The sequence below is a fragment of the Bicyclus anynana genome, chromosome 13 (genome assembly GCF_947172395.1).
Source record: "Bicyclus anynana chromosome 13, ilBicAnyn1.1, whole genome shotgun sequence".
NCBI classification, from domain to species: Eukaryota; Metazoa; Arthropoda; class Insecta; order Lepidoptera; family Nymphalidae; genus Bicyclus; species Bicyclus anynana.
The window spans coordinates 4,199,399-4,219,518 of record NC_069095.1 but is presented as its reverse complement, the minus strand read 5'-3'; the positions used below and the strand labels follow the sequence as shown (position 1 = coordinate 4,219,518).

The window sequence follows — 20,120 nt, the reverse complement described above, 5'->3', positions numbered from 1 at the left end:
GGGGCACACAGTTCGAAGAGCCGGTGGACAAAAAAAAAGTCACTCAGCGAGCGATGGAGCGAGCTATGCTTGGGGTTTCTCTGCATGATCGAATCAGAAATGAGGAGATCCGCTTAAGAACCAAAGTCATTGATATAGCTCAGCGAGTCGCGAAGCTGAAGTGTCAATTGACGGGGCAAATAATTCGAAGAGCCGATGGACGTTGGTATTCCAAGATGCTAGAATGGCGATCTCGCACTAGGTGGACCTTTGAAACGACGATCACCATGGCTGATGATGATGATCATGATGATGATAAAGAGGCTCGACTATACAACTATTTTATTCACTGTTGAGTATAGGGATCGGTTAAAGAACGAACGCTCTGGCTTTCAATAGTGTCGCCGCACATGGGCCACACGCGATAGCCACAAACGCCGGTGCAAGATTCAAGAAGGAGTCACAAAAGTGTCTAAAGCAACAGCCATTTGTGGCCGGTGGTCGACACTTATGGTCGTGGCTGCTACTTTTTTAACCCATACATGCAGTATCAATCGCGAGAGTGGCGTGTTGCTACGTTTTGTTTCGGCGTTTAGTGTCAACCGTGTGCGGCGAGTCCATATAAAATGTATGAAAACTACAGAAAATATGCCGTTAGCGGCGTTTTGTGGTTGTGGCCGGTGGCCCGTGTGTGGGAGCCCTTAGTATTAATTCTAGTTTTAAGTTCTACAAGTCAGGAAAATAGACGTATGAGAAAATATGACATTAAACCGTAGTCTAAATACGTTCATTCATAAAACGTTAGGTAGGCACAATTAATCAACGACATAGAAATAAAAATTGAAAACCCAACCGGTCAAAAATAATCTACTCAAACATATTTAGCTAACTTAAATCTATCAAGAAAAGCTCAAGGGAAAATCCCTCTACGCACGAAGTGCAATGTGAGAAAAATGTATTTAGACACATTATTTTATTAATTAGATTTTAATCGTAAACATTATAACAAGACATTGAAAAATAAGCTCTATTGATGTTTGTTTAAGTGTGGTTATCGCGTGTATTTGTGAAGTTCACGGGTGGTTAAGTATGCAGCGAGCTTTAGTTAGGTTTTCCTCAGTTTCGTCAGCGAGGATCGCTGCGGGCTTGTCCGTCGATGTATAAACGACCGTCCAACGGAAATTATCCAATACGTGTTTGAGCGCTGCGTCGGACGCTGCGGCACACGTTTTGTGATTTTTCTCGCCGTTTTGTGTGAAATTAATATTTTGTGCTACACAAATTACCTAAGGGGATCACACAAAAAGTAAGTGCACCTTATTTATTACATAATTAAAACTTCTAACCCACTTAGCTAAATGATAGAGAGAAAATTAAATTATTGTTTGTTTATTTTTGATAATGAAATTTATCTCAAAGAAAGTTTATCTAGTTTTTCACCTAACCATGACAAATAAAATAACTAAATTATTTTATGTAGGTATGAAGCTAGCTTCCTATAAGTGATGGAAGATCTGATAACTCATATCACTGCAGGCGTACCTTCGCGGTACCTATATTTTTTAGATTCTCTTAATTAATCGCAGGTAATTAAACAGAGATTAGTTAATTGAATGAAGAAAAGATTTTGCCAGATAATATGGAGTCGTTTTTATTAATTAATTTATAATTGTTTAACTAAACTAAGCCGAATTACCTGCTATTTTAGATTAGTTATTAAGCTAAATCAGTAACTAACTGTACCTACCTTCTTTTTACCATTAAGGCAACCTTAGGCAGATAACAAAAACGTGATAACATTCACATACCCAAATATGAGGATTCACGAACTAGCGATTAAATGATTTCCTATTACTTATAATAGGTACGCAGAGGTAAAGAATAAATTCTCACTTAAAAACTTAGTAAGCCTGATTGAAGGTCTAAATATTTTAAATCCAATTTTCAAGTTAAACATCGTTTTCTATAAATAAGAAAAACAACCTCGTGCGCAGTTCCAAAATTTCTTGTTTTGGCTACAACTACAAGTTTACGACTACAGTTTGGATCGTGCCGCGATGCAAGAACCAGCTCATGACTAAGGGCCCCGTATGGGTTCGAAACTAGTCGGGCATACTCCGACCTAATATTACGTGAGTTTTAGCCGTGTTTCATAATCTCTTAATACAACTACAAGGTTGAGATTTATGAAAATTGAGGTATATGCTGGTATATATCAGCCATGCCTAGTAACTGAAGTCATACCGCAGAATATTTTTTATATCGCCCTGCTTATAGATAACAATGAGTATTTGCCTAGCACAAAATATAAGGAATCACCTTGTTAAATTTAGAAATTTCTATAATATGATAGTCCACCTCCGATTCCATTATATGACGCTTTATATTATAATATGCTTATCATCTACACCTTCGAACTTGCGCAACATCATCTGCATCTTAGAGTCAGGGGCGTAGCTAACGCCGTATCAGCCGTATCAATGATACGGGGCCCCGGACAACAGGGGCCCCTTACGTGTGAAAGCAAAAATTTGTAAAATGATAGGTAATCCACAATCTCTTTTTTTTCCTAATTAAGTTAAGCGTGTGCCCAAAAGTTGGAAAAATGGAAACATCTGTCATAGGTTAAGACACTGTCATATTTACTTTAAGCTAGCATTTTTGTTTTTTTTTTTTGAGAAATCTTTACTCTTTCTTTTGGGCCCCTTGACTAATTTTGATACAGGGCCCCTCCGAGGCACGCTACGCCACTGCTTAGAGACTAGAATTTTACTTCCAAGATTTGACCAGCACTCTAACAGGACAAGTTAATTTAAGGACATGTAAAAAATAAACAAAGAAGATAAAACTAGGTAGAAAGTTATCAATTAGTGACCTAACATACCTACTTAGCTAATTATCTTCTGTTTATTATACGGAAGTAGTTCCGACTTGACTTCCGCACACATTGAACTGAATGTCAACATCCTTCGCGAATGTTATCGAGACACATTTTATTGCGTTTACCTACTACATTTTATGTATGATTTTTCACTAAAAATACATAGTAAATTGAAATGATCAGTATCGATTTCCGTATAAGTTAAATTTCTTCCTGGACTTTACGACGTTGGAATCTTAATTACACGCTATATGATTTTTTTTAATAAATTTTGACATGCACTTTATCGAAGCTTTATAGGTTTATAATAGTAGGTTATGCGGTTTGAAAGTGAAATGTGTATCTGAACGTTAAGTAATAAAATCAAGCTATTTTTGTAATAAATAATAATCATTGACGAAACTACGTGTAGCAGATTGCTCGGTGTAGTGTATCGTAGATTATGCGTATTCGTAATACCTAGATATAGTCTAGTCTAGATATAGTCTAGTCTAGATATAGTATCTAGGTATTAGGAGTAGGTACGTACAATCTACATTTTTTTTATTCCAAGTACAGTTTTACAAGTTAGCCCTTGACTACAATCTCATCTGATAGTAATTGACGATGCAATCTAAGATGGAAGCGGGCTAACTTGTTAGGAGGAGGATGAAAATCCACAACCACTTTCGGTTTCTACACGACATCGTACCGTAACGCTAAATCGCTTAACGTTACGTCTTTACCGGTAGGGTGGTAATTAGCTACGGCCAAAGCCTCCCAACATCCAGACTTGGACCAATTAAGAAAACCTCAATCGGCCTAGCCGGGGATCGAACCTTCGTCTTGTAAATCCACCGCGCTTAGCACTGCGCCACGGAGGCCGTCATATCACTACATACTTACTGTTTGTCCCATAAATATCACGACATACTCTACAGGATGATATAACTATGAAGTAATTTTTTTCTTTATGTTGGAATATTTAAAATTATGAATTACATATAGAGTAAGATCCCAGAGCGATCTGAGACAGTGCAGTAGAAAGGTAGGACTAAGTACTCGCATAAATTACCACTATCCCATGCACTTAAGCGAATCGTATCTTTAAAGCTATAGTAATTACGTTATCCATTGACACAATTCGATTCAGCTCAAGGCTTTACGATGTCCCGAATGGTCAACAACATAATGTGCATCAAGTAGGTAACCTACCTTACTGCATAGGTACAAATAAACAGAGTGTGTCCATCATATAACCAAAGATAAAATTGATGATAATGATGATTGATGACATCATCATCATCATCATCATCAGCCAATGGGCGTCCACTAACTAGCTAACTGTGCCTCATAAGAAGACTCAAAGTCACTCAGCGGGCTATGCTTGGTTATGCTTAGTTTCTTATGCGAGATCGAATCAGAAATGAGGTGATCCGCAGAAGAACCAAAATCACTGATATAGTTTAGCGAGTCGCGAAGCTGAAGTGGCAAAGGGCAGGTCATATACTCGTACTTCTAAGAACCGATAGTCGTTGGGGTTTCAAGGTCCTGGAATGGCGACCCCACACCGGAAAGCGTAGTATAGGTAGACTAGGTGGATTGAGAACATCAAGCGCATTAAAAGGACTTCCAAGCATCCAGCTCCCTATTAATACCCACTTGAATCAATCAATGGTCAAATCAATGAATAGTTTGAAATTTTACTATGATTTCTTTTACAAAGTTTCGGGTCGACCAACACTGTGCTTTCATATGCGATGTTGCCATTCCAGCACCTTGGACCAATCCAAGCATTGCACATATGGGCACAAAGCTCAGACCAACTATTGTATAGGACCTGCCTAGCTATACGTTAATTTTCTGTCAAAGTATATGATCAACGATCTAATGCGATTATAAAAACTGTCTGTATAGCATCGATGTTTCATAGTTGTAATCGTGTTCATCGGTTAAAGAGCTCCGTAAAAATACCTTTTTGTGTATTTGAATAATGTAAAAAGCGGGCAAAAACTTATAGTTTATTAAAAGATATACACTAAATCTTAGACGTTTTCCTTAGATACTGGTCCTTCTATAATTGGTCTGAGGCACAGAGGCACAACGTTTACAATCATTATGTGAAGCTCTCTTTATTGCTAGGAGAATTTAATTTTATCTCGATGCTACTTATATCACTTGTGAAACTCGTGAAATGCATTTTAAATCATGAATTTCGTAACCTTTGAGATGAGGTTATCTCTGGTTTGGTACCTACGTATCTAGTAAGAATTTACAATATTTCATCAGCAGTCACCTCCTATTTTATCTATTCAAAGCATTTAGGTAGGTATGTATATGTTACCGTTAAATTGTAAAATACGTTAGTTTATAATCTCACTCGCGATATTGTAATCTGTCGATACATTGGGAACTGAATACACTGATTACAATTTAACGTGCTATTTTTCGGCTTATTATAATCTATCGAAGTGAAACCTTAAATTGCAAGCTTAAAATGTCAACTGTCCGAACTTGCTCCTGATTGGTCGGCCTTACAGTAGACCGTTCTTTGTCCATAGAGTTAGGAATGAAACGCATATGTCAGTCAAATAAAATACTTCAAGAATTGTGACATCACGTATTTATTTATTTATTATATTTACCTAAAGACCGACCTGAGTTTTTTTAAGCACCCGAATTTTCATGTTCTAACATAACTTAGATTTGACAAAATTATACTACTTATAATTAACAATTCCAACATTTTACTGAATGTTAAATGGAAGAACAATGTTTAAAAATAAGTGTTTAAAAAATTAAAAATACGCACTGGCCACCCCTCCGATTTTCTTTCCTTTTCTTTTTTCTTTGATTTGTCCATTGTAATTTGTTATTATTTTTATTATGCCCGCTGTAATATTTTTGTAACTCTATGGTAAATTTATCCTGATTGACAATTTAACGGTTTCACTTCGATAGATTACTTATAATAGATCGAAATAACACGTTAAATTGTAATCAGTATGTTCAGTTCACAATATGTCGACAGATTACAATATCGCGGGTGAGATTATAAACTAACGTATTCTACAATTTAACGTTGACATTTATATAAATAAATAACCTGAAATCATGTTAACACTATTATTGCCTATCCTAAATTCCTGATGACTATTTTATCATTTAACAAAAACAAAAACCCACACATAAATGTGATAGAATGACCGAGTTGTCGGATATTAATTTTGATGGCAGGAATGATAAATGACACGGTAATTTACTTTGAAGCGTTGTGTTGGTACTTACCTACGAGTAGGTATAATTTTCAGGCGGTCAGTTGTTGTGATTTGCCTTTTTTACTGGGACTTTGTGCGTTATAGCCCAATGGATATGCATCCAATTAACCTGCAATCATAAACCTCTGCCTCCGATTCCGGAGTGTGTGGGTTCGAATCCGGTCCGGGGCTTGGACCTCACACTTTTTAGTTGTGTGCATTTTAAGAAATTAAATATCACTTGTCTCTAACGGTGAAGGAGAACATCGTGAGGAAACCTGTATGCCAGAGAATTTTCTTAATTATCTGCGTGTGTGCAGTCTGCCAATCCGCATTGGGCCAGCGTGGTCGACTATTGGCCTAACCCCTCTCATTCTGAGAGTACTCGAGCTCAGCAGTGAGCCGAATATGGGTTGGGACTTTGACCTGTTGCGATGTTTAGGTACCTACTATAATATAAATCAAAGCCTCAGTAGCTTAGTGGTAAAGGGGCCGTACTCACCACCGAGAGGTGGTGGTTCGATACCTTACGGCTGGGCCATTGTCGTACCCACTCATTGTCGTTGGAGAAGAACTGGAATATTGGTCATATTAAAAAAATATGGCCAATATTCTTGTCAGACAATATGTATGAAGTGCAAAAATGGTTATTGTGGCACTTTAAATTTTCGCAAAATGGTTAGGTACCAAATGCAAAAAATTCAATTTTTTGCTGAATGATAGCAAACCTACGTCTATAGGTCTACGTTTCTGCTTCAAAGAGGCCGTAGTCACAGCCGTAGAAGACGAAAAAAAATAATAAGTAGGTACGTACTCTTTGATTATATATACGTCTATATAATCAAAGTACGTACTTAAGTATTAAATATTTGCTGAGATGCTAAATGGTGTCAATGTCCTGCTATTTGCATGTACTTAGGTATAGTACCATCATTAGAGTAAATTGGTTATGATTTGTTTCACAGGCGAATGTGATAATTAATACTTACGTTCCTATATCACACCTAGATGTTACCAGAGTTTTAATAGCATGTCAGTGATGTCATGAGGATCCCCACCTGGTAATAGGTGCGGATCTCCTTTTTGTTGTTGTCTAAACAACGAAGACCAAAATAACCATAGTAACTATCCCATTAAGCATAGGTACCTATCTACGTAGAAGTTATGCCATTGCATATAGTTACGAGTATTCTCTAATACGAGTAGTCTGGCAAGTTCGTTGGTAACACGGCCATGATATGCGGGCGACAGGGGGAAAGACTGCGCGGGTGTGAAATCGTGAAGTGACGTGCATCAGTCGTGGGTTCTTCATTCATCGCTACACGCCCCCTACACGCATGGCTAGACTATGGAACTCTCTCACGAAATCAGTGTTTCCTAATTCTAACAAAGAGTGAATAGGCATCTTGCAAGCAAGCGCGTTCTACCTTAGAACATCACGATCCTGAGCCGCTTGCATCCAGCAAATCCCTGCGACTCGCTTACAGTCCACCTGGAGATGGGTCGACCTACACTGCGCTTTCTAGTGCGAGATCGCAATTCCAGCACCATGGGACCCCAACGTCCATCGGCTTTCCTAACGGCGTGTCCCGCCTATTGCCACTTCAGCTTTGCGACTCGCTAAGCTATGTCAGTGATTTTGGTTCCTCCTCATTTTCTGATTCGATCACGCAGAGATACTCCGAACATATTGCACGTTCCGTCCCTGTACCGTCACTGTAGACACCATAAATTAAAAATAATTAACTACTGTAATAAAAATTTGTAGACATAACAGATAAATTATAGGTTATCAGTCAAATTTATTGATAATTCCCGTGGATGATTCAGTTCGTATTGTGATATAATAATGTGCCAAATTACATTACACTAATAAGAACCGCAAATGATAATAATTAATTAATTAATTAGCGATTTTAATCTGAAGATTAAATTCTTAGAATGTGGGTTCTACCCTACTTGTTAAGGGCTTAAGGTATTTTCAATATGAGAATTAGAAATACCAATCATTAAGAGGAGCCATTTGACAAATTACTTTTAAACTACTAACCATAAATCTTAATAGATTACGGGTAAGAATATACCTTGTATAAACTTGGGAAATTACCTTATGTAAATTAAGCAGTGAATTTTTTTTTTTGGTGCAAGACTTACTAAAGAGAGGAACCAGGATCATTTATGATGCATAGCTAATTATAAAAAACCTAATTAACTAAACACTATAGACTGACAAGTCAGTTAATTTGTACCTACTTCCGCTTTTCTGCAAATTGGCGAACGACTTCAATGTCCTATAGATAACATCAGCAAAGAATCATCACTATGTTTAGAACTATACAGTAGTTATACAGTGGTCCCATATCTACAAGTCAAGTAAGGGGTCAAGCTGTAAACGCTGTGAAAAACCGTAATTTATACAGACCAAAGAGCAATGTTTATTTCCTTAACCCTATCGTGTAATCAACGATTACTCAGTGGCACGCACAAGGTGTTTAAATAGATACGTACATTTAATTATTTTTTTTTTTAAAGCAGATCTTTGTAACATGATCATAGCTATCTTTCCTTTATAACATTATTTTTATTATCTATTAATAATCCCTACTGCAACTTTGGCTAAAAATAGAATAAACTAAATGACGCTTAGCGGTTTTGTGAGAATACGAGGATAAAAACAAATAAAGCCTACACTTACAAATAACGTGTCTTTCTAGTGGCAAAAGATTTTTCAATATCGATTCAGTAGATCCAGAGCTTACCCCTAAAACTCTACAAACATGACCTTTTTATAATATTAAGTATACGTAGATTATGTAAGTAAAAAAATTAGACCACCCTGATAGAATACCCTTCCAAACAAAAAACATTTTTCAAAGTCGGTCCTCAAATGACGAAAATATCGCTGGACTATAGGTATTTACGGCCTTTATTCCTCCAGCGACCTATAAAAAAAAGTCGTTTACAAAAACCGTTATTGTAGAATAGGTATTTACGGCCTTAACATAAAAAAAGTAAACCAAAATTAACACAGCCACTTAATATTAGTTAATAAACACAAAGAACACTGCTACCTATTATAACATAATTATGTTGGATTTTTTTCATTTTAATAGGTACGTCGTCAGAGTATTTCATGCGTGGCGAGAATAATTTGTTGTTATTATTATAATATTCAACGTAATCATGGTCCGACATCATGACAGAACGTCTCTTATGAGTTATTCCACAAAACGTATTTACTTAGAGCAAATGATACAGAAAACAAAAACATAAACATGAACTTTGTTATTCTATTAGTATTCTGATGAACATGTAAGTGAACAATAATGTTAACAGATAAAAGGTCAGAATAAATTACTACTTGCAGATCAAGTGCAAGACCATTACAATATCTCAATGATAAGTGTTTAATCGTATCAATACTAATATTATAAAGAGGTAAAGTTTTTGAGGTTGTAGGGGAATCCCTAGATCTACTTAATTTGAGAATACGTAGCGCCTATAGAGCCAATATAAATCATTTGCGAGTGTCATAGGCTATATTTTATCCCGTTCCCGTAAGAATACGGTCTAACGGAAACGGGAACTAGCCCACTAAAACCGCAGGCGTCAGCTATTAATATTTTAAAGAGATAAAGTTTGTGAGGGGTAGCCAGTAGGAGTGGTCTAGGGATACCCCTACAAGGGAGTATTTTCTGGATCTACTAAGCCGATTTCCGATTTAAATTATTTTACCAATAGCACGTCATTTGTAAGTGTCTTAGAGGCTATATATTATCCCCGTATTTCCACAGGAACGTAAACTATGTGAGTGGCGTCTTTAGCCGTCAATAAGCGTACGGAAATTAAATTTTCATTATTATGAGATTTTCATATCGAAAAAACTAAACAATTTATTAATGAACGATTAACTTAATCTACAAAAGTTTGCAATAAAAACAAATACTACCTAATTCAAAACCATAAACTTATTGGTGAAAATGTTTTATGTTTAGCCGTGAAAATAATTTCCTCTATGTTTATAAAGGAAGAAAATATATCTTAAAAAAACTAACTGATAACATAATTGCCCGCTGATCATTATCATTATAGACAGTATTGCTGCAAATTGACATAACAGTTAAGTGGGCATTCGATCTCCTGGCTAGCTCGTAACGCAATTTACCGCAAATTAAAATTGCGGCTATTAACTAGAGTGGCGTGTTCAGTCTATGTAGTAACAAACAACTCAATATGATTGCTTGTGAATTTGCTATTTTGTTTTTGTCACGAAATTAGTACCGATTATAATGTCATAGAGATTTTAGGCTACTGTAGTCTGTAGTACTTAATTTGCGATCAGCTGCGTAGTTACCCAGGTCCAAGGAGGTGCAGTGCACCGGAGTTTTCAAGCTCAGGGGGTTTTCGAATCCTTATCAGAAATTCTCTGTCGGACTGAACTTCTTTTCTCCCATTTTCAAAATACGTATGACAGGTTGCAAACCGACTTTAATCATGCCAAATCTGTTGAGAGAAAATCGAAAGTTACTCGTATACTTAGGGAATTCCCCTAAGTAAATTATTTTTGTGGGTTAGCCAATGATAATTTTATACTATAGATCGGTTACGTCCCTACAAAATCACCGCAAAAAGTGATCCGAATAATAGGCACACAATACAGAGTGCACACATGCACAATTTTGTCTTTAATTCTATTATTTATTTATGTAGGTATATATAGTTTTTACACTTTCTGAACACACAAGTCGACATTGTAGACGATATTTAGGTAAGTATTATTGGTTAAAATAACGTTCGTTGTTGACCACAACTAACATTGAGACGTGGAAATTTCCTCTTTTGAGCCTCATTTTTCATGCGCTAGTAACACATCTAATAGTAACATATAATTGGGGATGGCAGCGTTGTCAACTTGACGGGTGTGTATGTATATGTAATATGTGGGTTTATTCATCGATGTTTTCTTGAGAATTCGAGTCGAGATTTTTTTTGAAAATGGTTAAAAAAAAAGTAGATAAGCTAATATCAATAAACTTTTTAGTATTTGTACATATGTTTTCTGTGGTACTGGCAAATATAGTGGTTGAATTTTATTTGATTTTATAACTAACTAACTTCAAAAGCATATCACAAGGCCACATGTGGATTACATACATACGAGTAGGTACATTAATTAAAGATTCTTTTCTACTTAGGTATTTCACAAAATTATAATACTTGCCTAATAATTAATTAATGTTCTTATGAATTTTAAACCTGCTGTGGTGGACTACTGATTTTACAAATGGGTAGTGATACTCATAGTGTACTACGAATAAGAAAGACAGTGGGTTCGATTACCAAAATGGGAAATCCGATAATTCCCCTTTCCCCTACAATAAACCGAAAAGTCAGCGGTAGAAGTATGACAATAGTCGAATGGGTGATGAGAATCCTCGACTGCTTGGACATGAATCTGATCCTATGACCGTGGTGCATTTGAGAATAACATCCACTCCATTTGCTGAGACTTTTCTGTGCTACCATCACATAAGTCAAGTCTATCACATATTTTTTCAATTACATTACTTATACATAAAGCAAACTGGATAGATACATTAAGTTCAACAGCGATTACGCAACTACCGGGTTGCACTTTCAACAGCCAGTGGCACAAATTCACCAAAGTGCAGTCACACTTGTAAAACGCTGCTCTACCTTTACCACGCCGCAAATATTTTTAGTAATTGGTTATTTTTTTACTCAAATCGACAACAAGCGAAATGTTGCGACAGGCTTAGTGTGAACTTTGTTCATTTTGCCGAATTTTAAATTAGAATTGCGTTTTAAAAGTGTGTTTCCAGCATTACTTTGAACGTTTATGAGGTTCTGTAGTACCCTAGCTCATTGTAACCACTAACCAGTCGTTGGGTGACTGTTGAAAACAACAGCAATTTGTTACGTTACATTTGAAAGCTTGTTAATTAAAAATGTGCACAAAATCACTTGTATAATGAGTCATTAATGAGATCCTAGGGATTTATGTTGGAGTTAGGGTTTTAGCAATTTGTTACGTTCAAAAGTTTGTTTTATAAAATTGTGCATATATTTACTTGTGTAAATACTTTAGTGAGACAAGTTAAAGTTACGAATAATAATTGTGATTTGTGAATTCATTGAAAACCTACGATGTCTGGCACCGAAGATTTAAATTATGAGCCAGAATTCACCGCTGAACACAAATTAGGTGAAATAGTAATCAATTTTATAATCAAATAATATTTATTTTCCCTCGAAAACATTTATCTAGCCTTGTCACCTAATCCTACTAGCAACGCTCTGATCTCAGGCATAACCTAGAATTACATTATGTTGCAAATATACCTAAATATAAAGTCAATCACATGTTTTAAAACTTTGAGAATTGTATACCTATCCATATTTATAGATTAATCTATATTAATAACTGACTTCCTCCATGTTAAATTTAATTTTCCACAAATCCCGCGGGAGCAATGAATTTTTTCGAACTGAAAATATATTGTCGATAATCTCTTCTATGGTCCAGTGAAAGTCCCATTAAATCGACCCAGTCGTTCCAAAGATTAGCCTAAACAAACAGACAGACTAAATTTAAAAAAAGCTAAAGATGTTTTAGTATCGTGTAATATCTTCAGAAAACTCAGTTGTTTTAAAATCACAGACAGAAACTTTAACTTTATTTAAATGTACAAAGATGATGTCTACTTACAAGTTACGACAGTGGCGTAGCCTGGGCCCGAATGGCATACAAAATCGTGGCGTTTGTTGTTTGCTGGCGGAAAATCCAAATCTGCAAACCTTGTTAAAGTTAATAGACAAAATTTAGCGCAAATAGTGCAATAATTTTGGGCTCCATTAGCATATTTTCTTCTCATAGATGTGTGTTACTTCCGAAGCAGTGGCAGTTTCGTATAACTAGTATATCGCATACAATATTTTAACTTTAAAACAATAATTTAAATAGTGGGCCGAACGAAAAATACGTAACATGTTATATTTTTTTTTTGCTACACGGATATTATGTCCAAACAAATACGTACATACTTTACAGATAAACAAGTCCTACCCACAACAACAAACAAAAACAAGTTCAACAAATGCGAACTGCTAAGTGAGACATGAATACATTACAATATAGATTTTTGTCCCTTTGACGGCCTCCTTGGCTCATTTGGTAAAGCTTTGGTTTTCAACAGATTACTTAGATTTTAGGTTTAGTTCTCAGCTCGGGGCAATTTAGAATTTTATGTTTTCTAAATTGGCTAAGTACTGAGTGGTAGGTTTCGATAGTGGCTAGTTACCACCCCACTGGCAAAGCCGTACCACGAAACCATTTAGCAGTCCTGTATGAATATAGAAACAGTTATGTATGAGGAAGTAGCATAAAGTTGTACCTCTTGCAAGTTAGCCCGCTTCGAGGGCTAAATCGTCGTTGATTAACGAAAGTTATTTTGAAAACTATTAAACTAGGTATATATTTATATTAAGATCAGTAATTACTTAATTATAATTATTTAAAATATGAAATTCACTCAACGTGTTACGTAATCGCAAAATATCATTACTTGTAATGATTGTATCATAATGCGTAAATTGTAATGAACTTTGGACAAAGCTCAATTGAAAAATAGAGCAATAAAAAATTACTTAACGATTCATTTGAATAAAACCTTACTAAACTTAGGTAATTAAGTAGGTAGGTACTAAGAATAATTGATATTCATATTATAATAATTTACTGTCATAATCTGATAGGTAATACAGTATAATATGATGTAATTACACTACTCGATTACAATGTTATATTATGTAATACTTAGTACGAGTAAATAGATGCACATATAGATCCCGAGTCAGTATGGCACAGAATTGACTATGGAGAAAGCAGAGAGAAAGTTACACGTAATAATTACGAGCATATTGTAATTATACCTACACATATTCCGTTGTAACATTACTTTGTTAGAAATAACACTCAACATACAAAAAAGACATTAAAATAAAATTGATCAGAACATCTTGTGTTGTGTTCGCTTTTCTAATATTGTTTTTCTTTCGTTACAGTGTTGGAGACAGAAATTAAAGAAACTTCAAGTCCAAAAATAGTGGACCCATTAACGAAGGCTATTGGAGAAATCGGAAAGTGGCAAATATGGATATGCTTCGTGGTGTTCCTCGTGAAATTCCCAGTCGCCTGGCATCAAATGAGCATAATCTTTCTAGCGCCTCCGACGCAGTTTAAGTGTACTGAAAACGGAACATTTGACTCCAAATGTCTGTCCAATTGTACTAAATACATCTATGACCACAGCGTTTTTGGCGAAACCATCATTTCCCAGTGGGACCTTGTTTGCGACAGACAATGGCTCAAGAATTTAACCCAAACCATTTTCATGCTCGGCATTCTCGTCGGCAACATGGTCTTCGGTCATCTTTCCGACAGGTTTGTAAAGTATAAATTATTTGTAAAGAGTTGTCGTTATTTGATGGAACGCATCTGAGCTAAATTGACACGTCCGGGACGGTCTCACATCTTACAAGTTGAAATCACACAGGGGACCCGGATGGGAGTACTTTGGTTAATGCCACTTAACAGGACATCGTCCCACTTGAGAAACGCGTTTCACGAACATAAAAATTGATAAAAGAAGATGACGATGAAACTGCACTTACTCGTAATTTATTACCCTGATTTGATTATGAAGACAAGTCCATAGTCTAGGTACATTATGGTTCTTTCCGATACCACATTACAAACACGTGTACATATTTTGTTTACATTTTAAATGATTACTTATAGATAACGTAATTCTATGACATAATGTAGATCCTATTTGAATCTATTGTAAACAGATTATGAAACACACAATCATCTTATTGGCTTAATACGTAACTTGAAATTTAAATTGTTAATTAATTTATTTATTTACATGAAAATATATGCCCAGAGAAACAATACAGTTCCCTAATTCGTTTCCCGAGAATTTTAAATAGTATCAAACTACAACAATAAATATTAAATTACAAAAACTACTATTATACAAACAAAATAAATCATAAATAATCAAATCAAATAAATTAAAAAAATAAGCACTTAAATAGCAAATTAATTAAAATTAAAAATTCAAATAAAAGAAAATTAAAAAATCAAATAAAGTTAAAATTAAAAAATTCAAATAAGTTATTAATAATACTTAATTAAACAATTACAAAACACAAACAAAAATAATAATATAAACAGAATCTATTCTATGAATAGAAGGAGAAGCTTATATGTAGGAGTGTGAAAAATGTCTAATTCTAAATCCAAATTTAGTTAATTATAGATAATCCAAATATTTTTAGACTTCATTTTTTATATTATTTATGTTTTTTTACAGATACGGGCGACGACTGCCATTTTTGGCTGCTGTATTCTTGCAACTAATAGCAGGAGTAACAACCGCTTACTCAGTCAACTGGTACATGTTCACAGCCCTTCGGTTTCTGTTAGCCATAGCTACAGGAGGCACTATGGTCACTAGCTTCGTCCTTATTATGGAACTTATTGGATCAAGATACCGAGATACAGTTGGAATACTTTACCAGATTCCTTTTAATTTCGGTCATCTTACTTTACCTTTATTTGGTTACTACTTACGGGACTGGAACATGTTTCAATTAGCAATTTCACTGCCATCCATTTTGTTTCTCAGTTATTATTATTTACTACCGGAGTCGCCAAGATGGCTTTTAACTGCTGGGAAAATTGACGATGCTTTGAAAATTATAAAAGTTGCAGCGAAAAGGTAAATAAACTTCTATAAATAATGCTTTAATAATTACTACGTTCTACGTTTAACTATTCATCAGTCTGTCTTCGTAACTTAACTTATCTTGGTGCAATTTACGCCCACCATCAGATATTTATGAGTTCAAAATTAGTTAGTTTCAATTCCTGTGGGAATATGGGAATAAATATCGGCTATGTTGTACGCTGACACTGTAACTTTCATTTGTGAAAGAAAGTTTTTCTAGTCGGTTTTGTGGTTTAGGCGTGAAAGCGTGAGCGTATAAGATTATCTTCATTCTTCTGATTCTTTAACCTACATCACATAGCAGTTTTAACTGGATAGTTAAGCGATACATAATAGAGGCCTTTGCTACTCGTTTGTAAGACTTAGTTAATGAATAATGATTTTTTCATTTAATTTTCATAATAATATTTTTTTTTTTACTAACAGGAACGGTCGGCCAACAGAAAATATAGATTCATCAATACAGAAAATGGTAGTTGATGTTACTAGTACACAGGAGCGAGCATCCCTGATTGCACTGTTCCGTACACCACGACTACGTACACGCACACTCGCTATTTGCTACAACTGGTTCGTTTGTGGATTCTGCTTCTTTGGAGTTTCACAATACATCGGCCATGTGTCTGGGAACATCTTCACGAATGTTGCTATTTCTGCAGCTATTTTGGTAAGTTTGAATATTTTCATTGTAATTGTGCCTAAAGAACTCAAATATATTAGAGTTAGCCCTTTCGCACGAAAGTTTTTTTAACGGACGGTAAAAAGCATTCAAATATAGTATGAAGTTAAATGCAAGTCTATTTCCAACACCCAAAATTTAAAGAGCAACACTGCTCAAAAAAAGCGTCGTGTTTTAAAAACGCTGTCGTGTGAACATATACTTTGGAATGCATTTGTTGTATGTGAACGGTGTTTTAACGTCCGTTATAAAAGGTCTCGTGCGAATGTGGGCTTATGTGAAAGGACATTTTTTTCAAAATTAGTCTTCATTTTTTATTTTAAATCATCTTAATTTATCCTTGGAGTTCTCTTTTTAAGTTGATTAGGTGCTTGATTAGGTAATTTTATTGAAAACATAGCAATAGTTTACTATAAATATAGTAAGGTTAAGAGCCGAGATAGCCCAGTGGATATGTCCTCTGCCTCCGATTCCAGAGGGTGTGAGGTCGAATCCGGTCCGGAGCATGCACCTCCAACTTTTCAGTTATGTGCTTTTTAAGAAATTAAATCACGTTTCTCCAACGGTGAAGGAAAAAAGTCGTAAGGAAACCTGCATACCAGAGAATTTTCTTAATTCTCTGCGTATGTAAAGTCAGCCAATCCGCATTGGGCCAGCGTGATGGACTATTGGCTTAACCCCTCTCATTGTGAGCTCAGCAGTAAGCCAAATACGGGTTGATAATGAAGGTTAAAACAAAGTCGTCTTTGTTACAGGTACCAGGGACGCTAATTTCCATCTACGCGAACCAAGCTCTCGGCAGGAAAATAACGCTCATAAGTTCTAACTGCGTCACAGGCCTCAGTTGTCTTCTTATCATGGTAGTCCCTGCCTCTACAGCCAGTCACCTGACTCTCGGTTGCACTGGTTTGTGGGGCATGAGCATATCATTCGCTACAGTATACTTATACGCTGGGGAATTGTTCCCAACTGTCGTAAGGAATTCTGGCGTGGGTCTGTCATCAACAGTAGCTAGAATCGGATCTATGTTAGCACCTTTTGTTGCTACACTGGCTCATACAAGCGCTTGGCTACCACCTCTAGCATTCGGGGTCGTACCACTGATTGGTTCCGGTCTTTGTATTCTACTACCAGATACACGTGGCAGAAAACTCCCAGACACTTTAGAAGAAGGGGAAGCGTGAAGCATTATGCCCTAAGTAATTGCGAATTAAAGTATTCACAAATTATATACGTATAAGTTCTAAGACATGTTGGTGTAAAAGTAATTTTACATATCACTATGTAATAATTTAAGATGCGGAGATTATATTGTTGGTGACTGTTATTCGAATGATATCTTGTAGATGATGCTGTTATACGAGTAGTTGTAAGCTAATTTTACTATATTAAAGCACTAAATCAAAATGATCTAGATTCTAGTGACTTACATGAAATATTTTAAATGGATCTATTCAATTTGACGATACTAGTTCCAGATCCCACCTAGGTACAATAAACCAATATTTTGTCGTGTTGTCTGATCGACATATTGAAATTGAACTTTTGTAAAGTCGAGAAATAGTTTTACATGAATAAGGAAACTTTTTATACAAATTAGTTGTCATGGCCTTAAGAAGACTTTCTTCTTTGTAACTTTTTACATTATTTCATAACTATTTTATATAGATTTCTTTAAAAATATCTTGATAACAATTTACAACATTCCTTTTTTAATAATATGGACATCGTCATAATACAAACAATGTCATTAGCTACGTTCAAATAAATTGTGTAATATCCAGTTGGTAATAACTAAGAATGTATTAATGCCTGTGTCTAATTACAGAGCAAATTCAGTAACACGTTAGTTAACTACTACAAAAAATCATCAACTACGAGAACTCACCATATTTATTTTTTAAAGATTATTTGCCATACATTTTAAATATGATCAATATTCCTGATACCCCCAGTTAATAGGAATAGACTGTTAGTGAGTACGACAATAAAACAGGTGGGGATCGAACCCACGACCTCCCGGTGTAAGTCTGGCCCGTTAACCGTGAATCTAATAAAGCTTCTTTGCCTATAAGTTAACTTATGTTATGTATGAGTTTTCTTGAAGTAAAATATCACTTCCACCGGCTAATTTTAAAGCCAAGCATTTAATTGAAAACATTTTTCAATACAATATCGATAGACACTAAAAATTCATGTACCTAGCAGGTACCTACGTAATTTTTATAAAACTAATTTATTTTTATTGAGAAGTCTATATTTGAATAGGCTGTGATAATTTAGTTTTTAATTATTGTTTTTTAATAAAGTATTTATTCACTTTGATACAACTCTTGTTTTATTAACCGACTTCAAAAAAAGGAGGAGGTTTCTCAATTCGACCGTATATATTTTTTTCGTTTTATGCTGGAACTACGAGTATTTTTGCTATTAAACGGGTACTATTCTTTTATTTATAACCCCTCTCATTCTGAGAGGAGACTCGAGCTCAGCAGTGACCGAATATGGGTTGATGATGATGATGATGAAGATTCTTTTATCTAATCACCGTATAAGTGTATGATGTACCTACACTATACAAGTACAGCCTCCTCATTGTCCCGTCTTGTCATGGCCCCATAAGCTGGTTCTGCTACGGACATTGAGGTCCTGGTTTAGATCAGGTAAAAAAAAAATACGTTACTGGGATTTTTCTTACAAGAAAAATCTTAATAGCATCTTAATAGAGATCTAGTACCCCCGTGCCTCGGAGAGCACGTAAAGCCGTCAGTCCTGTGCCTGATCTCTCACCAATCGTGTCGGTCTGCCGTCTCATCGGACTATGAGAGAATAGAGACCTGTGTGCCTAGTGGGAGTTTTCAATATTTTCATACTGTTACTATCACGTTGACGTAAACCCAAATTAATATGGAATTGAAACAGTTGTGCAGTAGTGCCACTAGATGGCGCTGTTTCAATTCCTTAGAAATTCGCGTTTACGTTACGTGACAGTAACATTATCAAACTGCAACTAGGCTTGCGCACATACTTGTTACTTGCAGTAAATTAAACTCCCTTTTATTTTTCAGTGCACAGGTACTTTTGCGACGTCTGCGATTTTCCGCCCTTTCGTATGCCGCTTGTTGCAACCCCCCTTTGCCCTCGTATAGCTACGCCACTGGGTCTGGCTGTAGGACAATATTGTGCGTCATGACGTGCTCTAAATTTAGGAGATGCCAAAGGGGAATGGCTATCCCCAGCCCTACCCTAACCAACCAGCAGTTTACTTATATTTAAAAAATCTTGATAATTCTACTTTAACTATGAAATCATTACTTTATCAAAAAAAGTTCGTTTTACGACATTTTTAATTTATCTTCAATTTGTCCACAATGGAGACAAGCTAAGCTAAGCTAATCATTGACCATACAGCCTGAGTTTTGCGATATTTTTTGAAGACTTGTTTGTTGGTAACAGAAAAAAATTAAAAACAAAATACAGCTTTAAATGTTACTTCGGCACTTTGGTACACCGGCGAACAATTTGCC

The 20,120-nt window shown here is 35.6% G+C and overlaps 1 protein-coding gene across 2 annotated transcripts; it reads left to right on the top strand.

Moving 5' to 3' along the window:
* Nucleotides 1-1,123: 1,123 nt before the first annotated feature.
* Nucleotides 1,124-18,923, top strand: LOC112057934 (organic cation transporter protein). Of its 2 annotated transcripts, none has more exons than XM_024098547.2 (5): nucleotides 1,124-1,285; nucleotides 14,182-14,560; nucleotides 15,498-15,905; nucleotides 16,341-16,581; nucleotides 17,349-18,923. In XM_024098547.2, coding segments are annotated over exons 1-5 (1,458 nt in total). In that variant the 5' UTR covers nucleotides 1,124-1,284; the 3' UTR covers nucleotides 17,778-18,923. The 2 variants fall into 2 exon arrangements, with proteins under 2 accessions (XP_023954315.1, XP_023954314.1); XM_024098546.2 differs by lacking the exon at nucleotides 1,124-1,285 and adding an exon at nucleotides 12,006-12,322.
* The last annotated feature ends 1,197 nt before the right edge of the window (nucleotides 18,924-20,120 follow it).

Excerpts from the sequence above, each read along its gene's own strand:
- LOC112057934 (XM_024098546.2), top strand. The coding sequence starts at position 12,265 with ATGTCTGGCACCGAAGATTTAAATTATGAGCCAGAATTCACCGCTGAA. Across the intron at positions 12,323-14,181 it reads CACCGCTGAACACAAATTAG|TGTTGGAGACAGAAATTAAA; the intron begins GTGAAATAGTAA and ends CTTTCGTTACAG. Across the intron at positions 16,582-17,348 it reads CTATTTCTGCAGCTATTTTG|GTACCAGGGACGCTAATTTC; the intron begins GTAAGTTTGAAT and ends TCTTTGTTACAG.